Source organism: Aspergillus mulundensis (assembly GCF_003369625.1).
Source record: "Aspergillus mulundensis strain DSM 5745 chromosome Unknown scaffold_3, whole genome shotgun sequence".
NCBI classification, from domain to species: Eukaryota; Fungi; Ascomycota; class Eurotiomycetes; order Eurotiales; family Aspergillaceae; genus Aspergillus; species Aspergillus mulundensis.
The window spans coordinates 1771021-1787544 of record NW_020797891.1 but is presented as its reverse complement, the minus strand read 5'-3'; the positions used below and the strand labels follow the sequence as shown (position 1 = coordinate 1787544).

Genomic DNA, 16524 nt, shown 5'->3' with positions numbered 1-16524 from the left:
TATCCTCAGCTATATGGATCTTACTTTGGACAGAGTGAACCTCGATCGGGAATGTCTTTCGACCCCCCTCGTAAGCGTATTTCGTAGATAACATGCTTTTGGTTAGGCTTGGACTTGGCCTGGCAATGATTGATCCGGGGCGTCATGGTCTTTAAGCGCCAGGATACCTTACTTGCCCTAATCGGAAAATTTGTAGCAATTGTCGATCACCCACACTCTATATTCACCTGGCTTTAGTCCCAAGATTCGCACTCGGGTCAAGGCTCTCAAGGGTCCCATGGAAGTCTCGAGTGATTGTTGAGTGTGACCGATGCCGCTTGGCAAATCGGCACTGGCACCAATCAAACTTTGCCCCTCTGCCCGTGGCATGTCTGTGATGATTTACGAGCTATCGCCAGTCACAGCTACGATTTTGACAGTCAGAGCATGACTCCTTGAAACTCACGAGAATTGACAATGGCCGCTCTGATTGCGCCGGAGTAATTCCGCTGGCAAGTAAGGATAGGTATACGAGTACGAGGTCCGCGGAGCCACGAGCCGGAGGCATGATTCTCCGGTCCAAGAACGAGGATCCCCAACAAAATCCGTGCAAAAAAGATGAAATTTGCAATTAGGAATTAAGTTCGGAAAAGACCCATGATAGACGGCCGAATGTTTCGCCAATCAAGGCGGAGATTTGGCTGATTTGCGCGGCCTGTTACGCAGATCCAGGGTTCATTCTCCTGTCTGTTAGGACGAGTCGTAGACAGGATTGGAGAGAGATACAGAGAGAGTACAGAGTAACAATGAAACGTTCGGTAGAATGTAATTCGCTTTCAGCCGCGTGTTTCACCTTGGCCTCAGCTTCTGATACATACGTAAATCAACCCCTTATCCTTACGTAGGTAGTTGAGACACACTCCGGAGGCTAGGCGTCTGTTGTTCGATCCAATTGCCAAAAAGAGATCCATATGCGAATAAGGTGCGTCCACGGGAAACCTTCCATCCCAGATTCCATGTGATAGAAATAGAAACTATGCACGTTATGGAGCTTCCCTGTTGGAGTCTTGGAGGTTGGAGACGAAGGGCCCGCGTATCCTTTCCTGGAGGAGACGCAGTTGACGAACAGCCACCAAGTGGAGAAATAATGGACAACTTGCGAGGCTGGAAATATTAATCTAAGCCCGAATTATCTTATAGGCAGGAACCGTCAGTCTTAGCACTCAGCTAGAGCTGCTATAGGCGACCGGACGGGTGGCTCAGCATAGCGGCCCACTACTGCACACGCCAGACACGGATACGGAGAAGGACTGCGCTTAGCGCTCAACCTCGGAGCGATGGTGACAATTATAATGATAATGAAATCGTTGTTGAAAGCTCGCAAGTTGAAAGTACTCCGTAAGACCACAGCACGCCAGGGTCGGACTCGGAGACGGGTTACGCTGTATCACCATCACAGCGACGCCGGCGAAGCAACCAAGAAGCATAAAGGGTAAATAAAGCTGACAGTGGCGGAGGCTCAGCCCCAAGTCCTCCACAAATTTGCGTGTCCCCCTTTTGAATGGCGGCAGGCCATTTGGCGCGCTCCGCCCACCCACGGCGTCCAAACCAACGGCAGACTTGTCTCCAGACTTTCTCTCCTTCAACCTCCCACCCAGGCTCCCACCCTCTCTTGAATAATTTGATGCTAAGTTGCGTCGTTCCTTCCTTTAAACATTATTTTAACCTTCTCTCGTTCTTTAACTAAAATCACGCCAATTTCCCCTTACTTGCCTTCGCTTTATTTCGCCTTTGGCCCCTCTCCCAACGGCTTCACACTACAAGAGAAGATCCCTTCCCTAATCATCTTTTACCTTCTCGTCCATCCTCCTTTTTCTTCAATTCTTGGGGTTGCAACTATTTTAGTTTCGTGTGAGAGTGTCTATCTCAACTATATTACCATTGCCTCGCTTCAAGTAACGAGCTTGAGTCTTCCGCTCCTTCCAATTCTAATTTACTTGGGGAAGCTTAAGGGGAAACTCAAAACCGGACGGCGGACTTTTCTCCGACGACAACCTCGAGTCCTTGACTGGCTTAACAATTGCTCCCGACAATTGCTGTCGGCCTCAATCATCATCGCCGTGGTCGAGTACGGGCCCTGCTGCAACTCCGCTGGTGCTTGTGAAACATTGTCGTCGTTGAACTCGTCGTTTATTTGTCCTTCTACGGCCTGTCGCGTTTCGCGGAGACAACTTCCGCTCTCGATTATCCATATACTCGAGGACCTCTCATTGCCACGAATTTACGAATTGAAATCTACATCATTTTTTGTCTTGCTAGCATCGAACGTCTATACTTATCGAAGAAGGCGTGTTAACATCCTACAATCTCCACCATGCGTCGCGGTCTCCTGGTTTTCCTCGTCGTCAACCTCCTCATCGTCACCTTCCTCATTCGCAGCGTCTCTACACTCTTATCACTGTTGTTAGAGGATGCCTCCGCTGATGCGATCCACCGCGCGGAACTTCCTTCGCCAAACTCGAGCTTGATTGAGCAGCGACCCCAGAAGATCCCCAAGATCATCCACCAAACATACAAGAACGAGTCAATTCCCGAAGTATGGCAGGAAGCCCAGCAAAGTTGCATCGACTTGCATCCGGACTATGAATACATCGTACGTGGCCCCTTTGTCTTGTTTGCGAGAGAGCGACGCTAATTACAACAGCTTTGGACGAATGAGAAATCTCGCAAATTTATTGCCGCCGAATACCCCTGGTTCCTCGACACGTTTGACAACTATAAGTATCCTATTCAACGTGCGGATTCGATCCGCTACTTTGTCTTGGCTCATTACGGAGGCACCTACATCGATCTTGACGATGTGAGTTTCCTTATATTCAGTGAGAGAGGGGCAATTACTGACTTGATTAGGGCTGCAACCGACGGTTAGATCCTCTCCTGTCATACCCCGCGTGGGTTCGTCGCACCGCCCCGACTGGTATTTCTAACGACGCTATGGGCTCTGTTCCTCAACACCCATTCTTCCTCCGTGTGATTGAAATGCTGCAGTCGTACGACCGCAGCTGGCTCCTCCCGTACATTACAGTCATGTATTCGACCGGCCCGCTTTTCTTGTCCGTGATCTGGAAAGAATACATGGCAGAGAGCCCCGCCGAAGCGGCCCGTGTTCGTATTCTCATGCAGGACGAGTACAACCGTTTCTCTTGGAGCTTCTTTACGCATCACGTGGGCAACAGCTGGCACGGAAAAGACGCCAGGTTGATCTTCTGGATGGGACAGCACTGGATGCTTCTTACTGTCGCGGGTTTTGTTCTTGCCGGTGCGGTTGGATTGTGCTTGTGGTGGGCTTACGGTCGATTACTCCTTCTCGGCGCTAAGTATCGCTATCGGTATAGCAAGATCCCAGGTCTTCGCTTGCCGTCTCCATCGCGTCGCTCGCGTGGTGTGATGCCCATCTTACTTCGCCGGGTCAGTTTCAAAGATGAAGAAGCGGGTCCTACCGAAACCTCTTACGAATACGTCAGCCGACGCGACTGAGCGGCTTCTCTAATTGCTTGTCTCAATTGTTTGTGCCCGCTCTACGGCCTTTCAACGGGTTTTGTTTTGCTCTTTTGTCAATGAATCTACCCCGGGAGTAGGGACCACGTGACGTCCCAGGGGATCTGTTTTTCTTTCAGCGCATGTATGGAGTTCTGGGATCCTGATTGACCGAGCGCTTTTTAGAGCATTGGTTCTTGTACATGTTTTGGCAAGATGTCTTGTGATCTGTATACGGTGTGATCTGCTAGGCAGCGCAGTCCGCCCACTATCTGCCGTTCTTCTCTTCTTTGGATGTCTTGATTTACTAGACTTTTCGCGCGAGCGTTTTCGCTTCTTGTGCCCCTTTTTTACCCTATGCTTTTAACCGCTTGAAAGGTTCATATAGACTTGCCGCAAATTGGTGGATGTGCTGTCAGCGTTTCAGATGCCTGGAGCTCGCTGAGCCGCCGACAGATAATCATAATGTCAAGATTCTAGAGTCTGCAATCTCCGCATTTCCCAGTAGACCCTTGCTTGGGACCCTGAATGGTCCGTTAGACGACAGCAGAGGCTCAGGCACCGTTTCAGGCGTGCAGCCTGCTTTGTGCGGCATGTTTCAGGACACGCCCAGAGCGACCACTCAGAGATCGGCGTCTCCACGTTTTATAGAACAACGGTCTGTCAGCTCACAGGATCAACATTCTCTCGCCTTTGAGTGGCTTGTTCGCTTGAGCCTTGTTGGCCTGCTGCTCCCTGCCCACTTTCTGGGCCCTGGCATGTTGAAAGGAATCCCCCTATCCCGTGCTAGTTGACAATGCCCCCTTCAGCCGTAGCGGCTGTGTTTTGTCTGCAGCCCTATAAGACCCCCCATTCCTGGACACTCTGCTGCCAGTCCAACATCTTTCAATACCTCGTCTTCATAGCTCATAGCTCCTTTTCTTCTACCAACCTATCTAGGAACCTCAGAACTTATCGTCACAATGAAGTTCACCTCCCTCGTCCCCCTGACCTTCCTAGCCCTAACGGGAGCATCTCCCTGTTCGCAAGGCCCATCCGACTCAACAGTAACCATCACGCCCGAGCAAATAATCGCCATTGCGCCAAAGTCTGAATCATGTGACGGCGCCGTCGACTTTGTCTCCGAGTGTGGTACTGCGGAGCAGGCTGCCCCTGCGGTGTCCGAAGCCTTCACGAAATATGGCCTCACCAACAAGGCTGAGCAGGCTGCTGTGCTAGGCCTCATGGCCATGGAGAGCGGCGAGTTCCGGTACAACAAGAACCACTGGCCGGAACCAGGTACTGTGGGCAAGGGAAGTATGTATACATTTTCCTCATTCTTTACCGATGTTTGCTTGATGTTCGGGATGACGCTAATCCTGTCTGTACAGCGCGCAACATGCAATCCGTCGACTTCAACAAGCTATACGCCGCCTCGATCCTGGAGATTGCGGACGAATTCGCGAAAGTCCAGGATCAGCCCGGCCCTGTTCTGGATCTGCTCCTTCAAGACCCCGTTCTGGATTACGGTTCCGGGGCTTGGTTCCTGACTACGCAGTGTAATGAGACTGTGCGGTCGGGTCTTCAGAACAACGGGGAGGAAGGCTGGAAGGCGTTTATTACTGGATGTGTGGTGACTGAGGCGGATGAGGCGCGCAGAGGTTACTGGTCTAGTGCCGTGACGGCTTTGGGGGCTTAAAATCCTGAAGGACGGCTCTTTGCTTTTGGCCCCTGCGGCTGAGGTCAGTCTGGTGGGTCTTGCATGGTACGCCTGAATGTTGCTTTCCTTAGTGCATATTATTTTTGGTTTTATTCGCATGTTAGTGTTCGTGACTGCGTCTCGAATGTCATGGCATGACATGGGGTAGCATAGCATGTACGTAAGTAGAAATGTTGAATTAGAGCACGCCCTTTGTGCTGACCACATCTCCCGCACCGACCTCACCCTCTACCTTCCGTGCGCAGGCCGTGCGGATAGCAACAGCCAGAGCCTTGAACGCACTCTCTGCCCTGTGGTGGTCGTTGTCGCCGTACGTGCAGCCAATGTGAAGGGTAACCCCAGCCGCCTGAGCGAAGCTCTGCAGGCCGTGTGTGATCATCTCCGTGCTGAGATCGCCGATCTTCTCGCGCTTGAAACCAATGTTGATGACAGCCCACGGCCGGCTGGAAAGATCGATGACAGCCCAGGAGAGGGCCTCGTCGAGGGGCGCGTCGCCGCGGCCGAATCGTGCGAGGGATTGCCGGGCTCCAAGGGCAGTAGTGAATGCGGCACCGAGGGCGAGGAAGGTATCTTCTGTGGTGTGGTGGTCGTCGACTGCGCAAATGGAATCAGTACACACTATGCTCTTTCCCCTTCTAATCTGGCGGGAAGGTACGTACTGTACAGGTCTCCCTTAGCACGAATAGCCAAGCTCCACCCAGAGTGCTTAGCAAGCGCATGCAGCATGTGGTCTAGGAATCCGATTCCCGTGCTGATGGTGATCTGTTGCGTCGGCGTGAACTGAGTTGCATGTGCGGCATCTTTGTTGGGGACAATGCCCTTCTTAGCGGCTTCGGCTTCCTGGGGGTCGGAGGGAGCGGAAAAGATCGTCGAGGGCTCGTAAGGAGGGAGAACACCACCGTCGAGGGAAAGTGAGACCTGGATCTTGGTCTCGTTGGTGTTGCGCGAGAGCGATGCTGTGCGGGCGGGGAGGGGCATTGTGGTGGTTTGAGGATCGGAGTTGACGGGTCGTCTGCTTCAATTTATTTGAACAAGGTGATCAAGTCTGTTAAGCGGTAGTCTGGATCGTGTACTGAGCTCAATTCGAAATGGGTGTTGTTGAATAATAGAAGTGTTGCTGTTGGTTGCTCCCGGGTTTTTTCTTCGACGGACTTATCCCGTGTATTGGTATTACCGAGAGCCGGAGCAATAATGATCCGGCTGCGTCATCTTTACTCTGCTCGGGCTTTGATGCGGTGCAATTTAATCGCCGTAGTGTACTTTGTAGACAGAATGATAGCCTGGGACTCTGTGAGCTCAAACTATTACAATGCCACCTCCGTCCTCGCAACGAGTGGACGTTGAACCGCCGGAGGAGATCACCTCTGAGGCGGTTCGTGGCTTCTTGACAGGTGCTTTCCGGGTATGCCTCGAATCTCGATAACCGCGCACAACCTTGACAGCCGCTTTTTTGAGTCCACGCTCTATGGGACAGTCGTACGGAATACTGACACTGGTTACGAAATATAGTTCGGTTCAGTTTCTATCCTTGCGCATATGATCATGATCCTCCCTCATCCCTTAAAGTTCTCGACCACCTCGTCCGGCCATCCACAGCCTATGCAGGGACATGCCCAGCGGTCGTCAGGCCCTTCACCCATTTCAAAAGAGTACATTCGGTCCAGACTGTTTTACCGCCCGCTGGAAGGGTTTTCAGAGTGGCTCTCCCCCACATCCAAGATCTACAGGGGGTTGACACCGCAATTCAAAGTCTTTCTTCAGATTGCGGCCATGACTCTTGGTGGATGTATATGGGCCGAACACAGGGTCAATGCCTATATAAACAGCATCCGGAAGGCGAAACGCGCGGAGCGGTTACAGGCGCAACGGGAGGCTCGATACCTTGAATAAATCGCCGAGCGGCATGAACAAAGTCGTACCGAAACTGCGGTTCATATTTCTTCAGGAGCAACAGAGCTTTGCTAGGCTTGTTTCATGTTTGCTGGATCGAGAACTTGAGACTCCTTGGCGACACTGTGGGCCCTCCGTTCGAGACTGTACAATATCCTTATTTAGTACTTCGTATGGAGTACGTCGTTATTATTACCGCGCATAGCTATAGTTAGCTGCTTCTAGACGGTGCCGATTCCGCGGCCACAGTGAGAGCTTAGAGTCCAGACTCAGCGTACGAGAAATTACGAGGGACTCAGCCTTAAAGGCGTCATTTCCGATTCATCTTATTCTTGAATCTTGTGGCGTCGCTGCCCAGACCGGGGGGGCTTGGGTTTGAGGAACTGCTGTTTGTTGCATGCCACGACGATTCGTAAGCCGGAGAGCTCAGAGTCCGGATGAAGTAGTTCGTCGATCTCGAGAATTAACGGGGATCCGGTTCCGGACGGCAGGCTAGGCCGAGTCCGACGCCAAGACCGATTCATGGACGGGTCAAGTCACAACCTCAACCTACCACAGGGGTGGCAGGCACCAGAAACCAAGAGTTGGCGCTGTAATGTCAATATTCGACAGCAGTGAAGGCGGCAAAGCGACACTGCATACTTTGTACGTTTGGCAATTCTCAGACGCGCGTCGTTCAGACGAGCATTGGTTCGGTTTGTCTCAGTCGCAGATTCTCAGTCGCTCAGATGAGGCGATTCAGGCAACTTGAAAGTGGAATGGATCCTCTCTGCGCACCCCATGCAGCAGCTAGCTAAAGCCTAAAGGACTAGCAGCCGGCATTCTGGAACAACGGCGGCGAATCTGGATGATGAGAAGACATGGAGTCGAGATATTATTGAAGTTAACGAGGCCAACTTTCAAGCAGGCATCAGGGGGTTACTGACGTAGATTGCTTGATTGTGTAACAAATGCGGCGGTGGATGCTTGTATCCGCTTCGGGAATGCTCATTGCATTCAGGTGCCCGATGGGACAGTAGGGTCACCAGGGTGAACCTCTTGACTTCAAAAGCTCTGGCTGTCAAATTGCCTCCCTGCCAGCTTCGCGTGCCGGTCATAATTTCGGAGCTTTGGTCGGCCATTATTGCAAATTGACATCATCAGATCGGGGGATCTCTGGGTCAAGGTCCTTCTGCTTCCACTGTTTCTAATTGGGCCGTTGTCTCAGTCTTGACTGCGTGCTACTGCTGGGGAAGGGCAGGGGACACCTCTGACCTTCTCGAATCTCGCATCTTCCCTTCTTCTACCAATCGAGCACTTCCAGAGCTTCCTGTCTTTTGCTATATTATTGCTGCTGTTCTTCATCGGTCATCCATGGCTCCCTGAAGGCTGCCGTATGTTCCACCTTTCCTCTTCCAAGGTTCTCCTGCTTGCTCCCCGATTTGCTTCGTCTCTTCTCTTCTCCACCCTTCGAATTGCTATCCCCTTAGCTCGCCTTGCATCGTGTCCATTCAATGCTTGCCGTTGCGTATCGTCCGGCAACCACTAACCTTCTTTCTTTCCGCCTATTAGTGAGTGCGACACCACGCGGCCTCGATGTGACGATTGCTCCTCACGCAATCCGACTCTCCCACCTAGCCCCTCGACTGCCCTTTGCCTCTCCTCTTTCTCTGGCTTCCGGGCTCTTCCACCGTGATGGCGCAAAGTTTGGGAAAGAGAGAGCGAAGAAAGAGTTTGGGCTCGTTCGGCCCGCTGTCGACGACCTCGACTCCCGGTCCGATCCCGCTTGACCGATCTACGACACACGAGACGAATGTTCTGAAAAAGAAACAGCGGCGCAATTCCGGGTTTTTTGGGGGCCGGAACCCCAGCCCAGCGAGAGCATCCACAGGTCTCCTCGACCCGGTAACCGCAGGCCCAGCCAGGGTGACCACTTCACCCGCCCTCGATGGGGCGCGAACTCGCCGAAAGTCACTACAAAAGAGACGGAATTCAGTGTTCGGCTCTCTCCGGTCGCTTCAATCACTCGACGATGATGACCCGAATCGGCGTTCTGTTGACAGCGAGGAAGGGAATGGGGTCGGATCAATTATCTTACATCATGGAGAGATCCAGATTACTGGCGGGGTATGGAGGAAGAAGAGCCAGTACTTGGTTCTTACAGATACGCACATCGTCCGGTTCAAAAACATGAACAAAGCGCTGGAAACGTTCCCGTCAATTCCCCCGTCAATGGCTCGAGCAGCCGGAAACCGACAGTCAATTGCCTCGATCAGCTCTCTGCAAGATCCGCAGCTTTCCGCCATGGGTGATGCTTCCGCTGGTATTCCTCTAAACAGTATTGTTGCCGTCTACATGCTCGACGATGGAAAACCTTCGTCTTCGGTAGAGGTAGCATACATGGATGAGCGGACGCAGAAAACCACGTTCATTCAGATGCAAACCCCGGATCCCCAGGAGCTCAATCTGTGGATGGTTGGAGTTCGATCTGCGGCTGAAATGTCTCGCAACAACGCTCCTATGCCCTTTGACCCAAGGGCATTGGACTGCGTAACCAGGATGTTGGAACACGAGCGCGACTACGACCCAGAGACCTTCCGCATGTTCCGAGTCATCCAGATGGCTTCCAGCAAGTCCCCGACGCGGGCGTCGTCGGACGAGCTTACCAAGCTGTCGCCAAGCGGATGTTATCTCGCCCTCGGAATGCACAAGCTCCATCTCGTTTCCTTGCAAAGAACTACTAACCGTGGCTCTGCTGTGTCTCTGACCGACCTCGACACCGCAGGTTCTTTCGGCCTCATGAACTTGACCAGTCTGTCCATGGAGTGGGGCGACGATAGTCTGCACTTGACTTTCCGAATTCCTCTTCAGAAGTCATGTTCGATATTCGTGGCGTCAGTCCACTCGTTGGAGATCGCCTACTGGATCAGACAACAGACGGAGTTCCTGCGCCCACTGTGGCTCAAGCAACCGTATGACTTTATTGTGCCCCGCGATCTGAACAACGAAAGCAACTTCCCCCCAGTGTGTCTTGACGAGGACTATGGCTGTTTCGACCGAACATTGGTCGCCCACTGCGCTAGCTACGGCCTCGACACTTCCAACATCCGATACACTATTGATACCGAATGCGATGATGCGCCCTGCTTCAAATTGCTACGTCCTGCTTCGCCTCGAAGAAGTAAATATACGGCCTTGGAATTGATCGCGCTCATGCGAACACTGAGGTATAACGAGTCGTTTCGGTCCATCTCTTTCAGCGGAGTCAGCTTGGATGCAATTCAAGTGCTGCGAGATCCCAACGGGAGTGATAAAGATGCGCTACTTACCCGTGCAGATGCACAAATTCACATCCCGGGACAAGAAAATCTGTCAGTTCTCTCACAAGAAGTCCGCGCACTAAGTTTGAAAAGCAAGTGGCTTCGTCGTCTAGACTTTTCATATACCCTTAGCAGAACGCCCAAGTCCGACAGTGACAGCCATGACCCAGGGTGCGGGATCCCAGAAGCTATCTTTCCTATCTGTCGGCGTGAGCTCACAAATGTTGACTGGATTGTTCTGAATGGGATCAAACTCGGAGACTCTGATCTTGACTATCTCGTCGATGCTGCCTCCCAGCGCAGTAGTCATTTTCGAGCGCTTGAAGTGGGAAATTGCGGTTTATCTGTCCATGAAATCGACCTGCTTCTTTCAACAACAATTGCCCAAGTATCAACTCTTGAGGCCATTAATATCTCTGGCATACAGGGCCGGATAAAACCAGATATGCTGCAACAGTACCTTGGTTACTTCGGCCAAGTCAAGAGGCTTGATTTATCACGCATCTCGAGGACCTCAGACCCCGAGCCTCTCATTCCAGCTCAAGTCCTGTTTAACTGGCGACTCGAAGAGCTTTCGCTAAGCCAAACCCAGGTCAACAGGGAGACAGTCGATGCTATCGCCACATACCTCGCAAGTGACCGTTCTGAGTGCTTACGGACTATCCGACTCGATCAATGCGGCCTCACCGGGCAGGATGTGGCCATCTTCCTTCACTCATTGGCGGCGCTGCAGCATGGCCGTGATCTCCATCTCCACGTGAACGACAACCGACTAGACCTTGGTTGCTCCTACCTCTGCGATGCCATCGCTCAAGGTAAAACGCCATCTCATTTGTCGATGAGGATGATCGATTTCAAGAAGGAGCAGCAATTTCAGAATCTAGTCGAGGCATTGCGCCGGAATCGTTCACTGAAATACCTTGATATCTCAAAGGCGTCTCTTCCGTACGACGCCGGCCTGGAGACGTCAAAGTCACTGCAACTGATGTTTGAAGAGAATGATACCTTGGAGGACCTGGACATCAGCGGCGACAATGCACACCTGGATGTAGCGCGGTTCGGAATTGGCCTCAACCTGGCTCTGACTGGCCTGAAGAAAAACAACTCGCTCAAGGTTCTGAGAATTGAGCACCAGAAACTCGGACTGCAAGGCGCAAACACTTTGGCTTCCGTGCTGGAGAACAATACCAGTCTTCTTGAGGTCTATTGTGAAAACAATGATATCAATCTGCAATCGTTTACAGTACTTGTCAATGGGCTACAGAAGAATCGATCTTTGCTAAGCTTGTCGTGTATGGACCGCGATAGAGCCCGGTCACTTGACAAGGTACGCCGGGAAATCGCGAATGTTAAACGGGACTTGAATCACACCCAACCCTCGGCAACAGGTTCATTACGCCGGTCATTACATGCTGCGATGAACGTCAAACATATATCTGTCAATAGCAAATTTGCCAAGCATTCACGTTCTTATGGTCATATTCGTGCCACTGCAAGCTCACTTTCGGCTGTTGAGAGCTCTAAACCACCCGTGGACGACCAGGTCGAGGCTATCTTGCAGTCGTTGGGCTCGAAATGGGACGCAGAAGTCTCTCGTTTGCGTCGATACCTTTTCAGGAATTTCAACCTGGTTAATCGTATCGACAGGGTCGAGACCGATTTTGCCGCTGACGACGCCGAAAGCGACGGACGACCGGCGACCGCTGCCAGCCTCGGGACTATGCTAGAGCAGCTTAAGCTCGATGTGACGCTTTCTACGAATGAGGTACCAGAGCCCAACCTCCAGACGCCGCCGCAAACTGCGCCGCAGCCCACAATAGCAGACCAAAGTCCACATCTGGAGATATTCCAAAGCCTTGATGTGGAGAGCGGGCTGGACGATGAACTCCAGAAATCACCGTACCTGTCATCGAACTCAGAGGTCGCTTCTCAGATCTTCTCGTCGGACTACAGCCTATCGAACTCTCGCTCTGCACTTCCAGTCCCTGTCATGCCATCCACGGTGAGCAAAACAACCAGTGTTCGCAGTGCCCGTAGTTCGAGCACCGTCTCCACGAGCACCGGAACGGGCGCAAGCGCAAGGAGCACTTATGGAGCCGCTTCCTCGACGCTGAGAGGATTTCTTTCTTCGAGAGAACGAAAAAAGATGGAGGCCATGAACGGAACGGTGTGTGTTGTTGAGGATAGACCGCCGACTCTGGATTGGTCACCTCCCCGTTTTGACCTCGGAGAACTTCATTAAGCCATTCTTCATCTCAAACTCCTGAGGTATTTCGCATTCTTTCATGGGTATCTCAACGATGATTTATGAGCCTAAATGACTGACCACTTTGAATCCCATTGTCGACTCACTACTCGAAAATACTCGCGCTAAACCGGTTGAAGCTCATTTTACGCCCTCACTCGCTCCAGTTCTTTGCTCGCTTTTGAGAAAAAGCAGATGCTTGGAAATCCTACTTTTACGCTTGATACCCTCCCTTCAGTCTTGTATATCATGCGCCTTTTGCGCCAACTTCGCTCGCCTTCACGCCCCCATCATCTATCATCATCCGTCCATCTTCGAAAAAAATAAACAATGATCCAGACAACAAACACATTCGCTTTTGAAGTGCATTTTGCGCTCTTGACGCATGACTCGGTTGCATTTCCTTTCTTGGTTATGCCAAATCATTTCGGACTTGTCCTACGGGACATGCATACCGTTGTTCCCTCATACATCTCAGCACGACTTAATCGATAATGAATATAGAATAACAACCGCCGGGGGGAACCAACTCGCCTCCATGGGAACTCATGGATACTGTTTGCATGCTAATGCTATGTATGCTATTATACTATTTGGTTGGCACAGGCCAAATTCGTGTATATGAACTGGCTGGAATTTGTTTTGAGCATCTATTTGTCACCTATTACTTACATGGTATCGTTGATATTTGCGGGCTGAGTGTACATATATTAGGCAGCAGATTTGTATATATACTGTGAATCGTTAACCATGATTGAACTGGTTGATTAGTGGACTTGGACACTGACTGTACTCCGTAGAGGAGAACAGCACAATTTCAAAATAATCAGGCCGCCACTAGAACGCCTGGAATTTATGACATAACTTCTCATCACATGGGATATCAAGTACAGTACACCCAACGCCAAGATTATATTACAGTAGTTAATATATGCAGTAACCAAATAAAGCTACAGTACAGTGTTCGGAGAAAAGACACCTTGGCGCAGAGGTATCAAAGCTTCACACCATCCCAAACAACCAGGCCCTTCTCCTTATCAATCTCATTCTGCCGCTTGCGGTGTTTCCGGCCTTTTCTGGCGAGGTCTCTCAATTTCCTGAGGTAGCCCGACTGGGGTTCATCCGATACGTCCTCTGTACCCATGAGTATTTTCTTTCGACGGGCAACACACGCATGGTAAAGGCTCCGAACTTTTGGACCCTCCAAAGTGCTCATTTCGTACTTGAGAGTCCACTTGTCGTTGTGCTTCATCTTGTCAACGCGTTCGACTGGCTTATAATTCAAGTAATTCACAACCGTGAGGACAATGGCGGACACCTCACGCTCTTCGCATTCTGGAGGGAGCTCCGTGTCAACTGAGACATCCTCGGATTCAGACGCTGGTGGTAAATCTTCGGCAGTGGTTTCTGCGGAGTTCTGCTCGTTCAATGAAATAGTAGAAGCACTCTGATCTTCGGCATTGGTTTCTGCGGAGTTCTGCTCATTCAGAGAAGTATTAAAAGCACTCTGATCCTCGGTCGTGGTTTCTGCGTAGTTTTCCTCATCCAAGAAAGTAGTATACTGATCTTCGTGGTTGGGTAGGTTCAGAACACGTTGTTGATATGCATCAATTTCGGCCTTGTTCCTGGTTTGAATAGCGTGGATCTCTTCATCGGTGACGGGTTCAAAAAAGATGTACATAAACGGGCTGACGGTTTCTCTGGCCTCAAAGTGGAAACGAAGAGACTTCCCTGGGTACTTCTTTGTGGCTTTATCCAGTATTTTGTTCCAGAGTTCGAGACTTAGGCGGAATTCCGCGTCACCGAGCGTCGTGTTCGATGTGCCGTGCAGGGTCTCATCCATTTCTGGCAAACTGACGTACTGAAATCCGAAGATCCGCTCAATATTGTGGAACGCCACAAAGATACCATCCATGCGCCCAATACGCACTTGAAGCGAATACTTGAGGAAGGCAGAGCGAATCATATCATAATACTCCCGTTCGTAAGACTCGAACCGACCGAAACGCTGTTGGATCTCATAACCTATACCCTGTTCGAAATTACGTGCGTCCATCCGGATAGACACGACGGCACGTGTCTTTAGATCAAACATCCCTGTACCCGGCAGCCGCGGGTCGTATGCATCGAGCTGCGACCTCATCATGAAGTCTCCCAGAGTAGAGTAGTGATAGGATTCCGGGGTTGAGGACTCCTCCTCGGGAGTGATTTTGTTCTCATGGGATCTTCGATAGCGCTCAAATTCCTCTTTCGGTAGGGTGAGAAGCTTCTCCATAGATTTCCCCAGGTTCATGAGGATGTTGGCTGTGTCAAACTCTTTATCAGCGTCTATCGCGTAAACACCGTCCTGATACCGCAGGAACATGGCTGCCGGGGCACGCATTATACGGGTGAATGTTTTCATTTGATCCGGAAAGCTTTGGGAGAGCGAGCTCGTATTGATGGGGCGCCATGCTGATAATAAATAGTGAAAATGCGATAGGACGCTTGTCATACTGGAGGACGAGCCGATATATTTCTTCTTGTTTTCTTTCGCTATGTTCCGCAAGGTGTCATCCCTCGAACTCGTGATATATTCTTTTAAAGCTGCAAAGTCAAACTCGGACACGGGCATGATAGTTCCCAGGTACGGATCGAAATTATAGACGCGGGACCGGGGATCGCGAAGCTGATATACTCCAGGACTGTAAGAGGCGAGCACAGCTCCATTAGCCTGCTAGTTACAGTAGTAGGCGAGTGACCCGAGTGTCCACTTACTTAAAAAGAACCCTTTGTAGGCCAAATGAAAGCTCTGGAACAGGTTGAGTTTCCACATCCACCGCTGTATATCGATTAGTTTCTAATCGCATCATGAGACGGCTGTTAGAAGATACGCACCTTTGACGGCAGATGCTGTAGAGTTCAGTTTGCCTCTCTGCCTTTCGGTTATCGCACTGCTAAGTGCTGTCGGGGGCCTGGGAAATTCCCCCGGTGAAAGCCGTTTTCCAGGGTCCGCTGATTTCTTCTTCTGATCTAGTCTTTCGACCACATTTTTCACTTGAGCTTTCAGACCCGGTGGCTCGGCATGTTCATCCTTAGGACTCCCCCGGCGTTTCCTGATCTCAGGATGAGCCGCTCGGGGTGATTTAGTGATTTTCAGGGACCGTTGAGGTTTCGTCTTCTGTATCGGGGACTCTTGCGCGTCTTCGGGTCTCTGGTGCTCTCTCTTTTTCTGCGAGTCTAAGGTCTAATCAACCAAAATTGTCAGCGTCTCAGCTTTTTCCCGTAGTCTGCGTCGGAATGGGGGAGCGCGGGGGTTGGCCACATACCTGCGTTAGCGTTTGGAAAGCGTCGTCGAGTGATCGACCCTGTGTGATCTCCGGGGAACTATCGGATACACTACGCGACAAAAGTGTGGCATGGAAGGAGCGTGCCTGAGCAGGACCCTCGAGGCCTCTTGCTATGCAAGAAAAACAGACATGTTCACGGAGAGGGTCTGCTACAGACCGCAGCGAGGACCGAAACATATGACCCGAGTTCCAAATGAAGGCGTCAATGGGTCGATTGAGGGAAGTTCTGGCATGAACAGTGAAAAGAGAGCGGCCGTCTGAAACAACCAACAGAATGAATGACAAGAGAACTGATACTTGGTTGTCTCACCAATAAATTTCTGGCCGCAGATCCTCACCGCCTTCGTTGAGTATCATACAATACAGTACAGAGAGGGTAATCTATGCTCCGAATCCGGGGAGACTTCGGAGAAAAAAGCCCCGCAGTCGGCAGATCAGAAAAAAGTTACTCGACAGGGTCGAGATCGATTTCTGTCTCTGCACAACCAATCTTCTTGCTGTCTGACAGTCTGTCTCCTGTTAGGCTTCTCTTGAGGTAAGTTACAT

The 16524-nt window shown here is 51.1% G+C and overlaps 5 protein-coding genes across 5 annotated transcripts; 3 read left to right on the top strand and 2 right to left on the bottom strand.

Moving 5' to 3' along the window:
• Positions 1-2353: 2353 nt before the first annotated feature.
• On the top strand, positions 2354-3516 carry DSM5745_04277 (glycosyltransferase family 32 protein; the record flags this gene model as incomplete). The annotated part of the gene is made up of 3 exons (XM_026746293.1): positions 2354-2632; positions 2684-2839; positions 2890-3516. The coding sequence occupies 3 exons, from the start codon at positions 2354-2356 to the stop codon at positions 3514-3516; spliced, it is 1062 nt and encodes a 353-aa protein (XP_026605289.1).
• A 962-nt stretch (positions 3517-4478) lies between these two features.
• DSM5745_04276 (uncharacterized protein) lies at positions 4479-5194 on the top strand (the record flags this gene model as incomplete). Its single annotated transcript, XM_026746292.1, has 2 exons — positions 4479-4812; positions 4887-5194. 2 exons carry the CDS (start codon positions 4479-4481, stop codon positions 5192-5194), a joined length of 642 nt encoding a protein of 213 aa, XP_026605288.1.
• Positions 5195-5393: 199 nt separating this feature from the next.
• his3 (imidazoleglycerol-phosphate dehydratase HIS3) lies at positions 5394-6193 on the bottom strand (the record flags this gene model as incomplete). Its single annotated transcript, XM_026746291.1, has 2 exons — positions 5394-5809; positions 5875-6193. 2 exons carry the CDS (start codon positions 6191-6193, stop codon positions 5394-5396), a joined length of 735 nt encoding a protein of 244 aa, XP_026605287.1.
• Positions 6194-8779: 2586 nt separating this feature from the next.
• On the top strand, positions 8780-12646 carry DSM5745_04274 (uncharacterized protein; the record flags this gene model as incomplete). The annotated part of the gene is made up of 1 exon (XM_026746290.1): positions 8780-12646. The coding sequence occupies one exon, from the start codon at positions 8780-8782 to the stop codon at positions 12644-12646; it is 3867 nt and encodes a 1288-aa protein (XP_026605286.1).
• Positions 12647-13643: 997 nt separating this feature from the next.
• DSM5745_04273 (Pet127 family protein) lies at positions 13644-16155 on the bottom strand (the record flags this gene model as incomplete). Its single annotated transcript, XM_026746289.1, has 4 exons — positions 13644-15333; positions 15407-15470; positions 15527-15875; positions 15958-16155. 4 exons carry the CDS (start codon positions 16153-16155, stop codon positions 13644-13646), a joined length of 2301 nt encoding a protein of 766 aa, XP_026605285.1.
• Between the last annotated feature and the right edge of the window lie 369 nt (positions 16156-16524).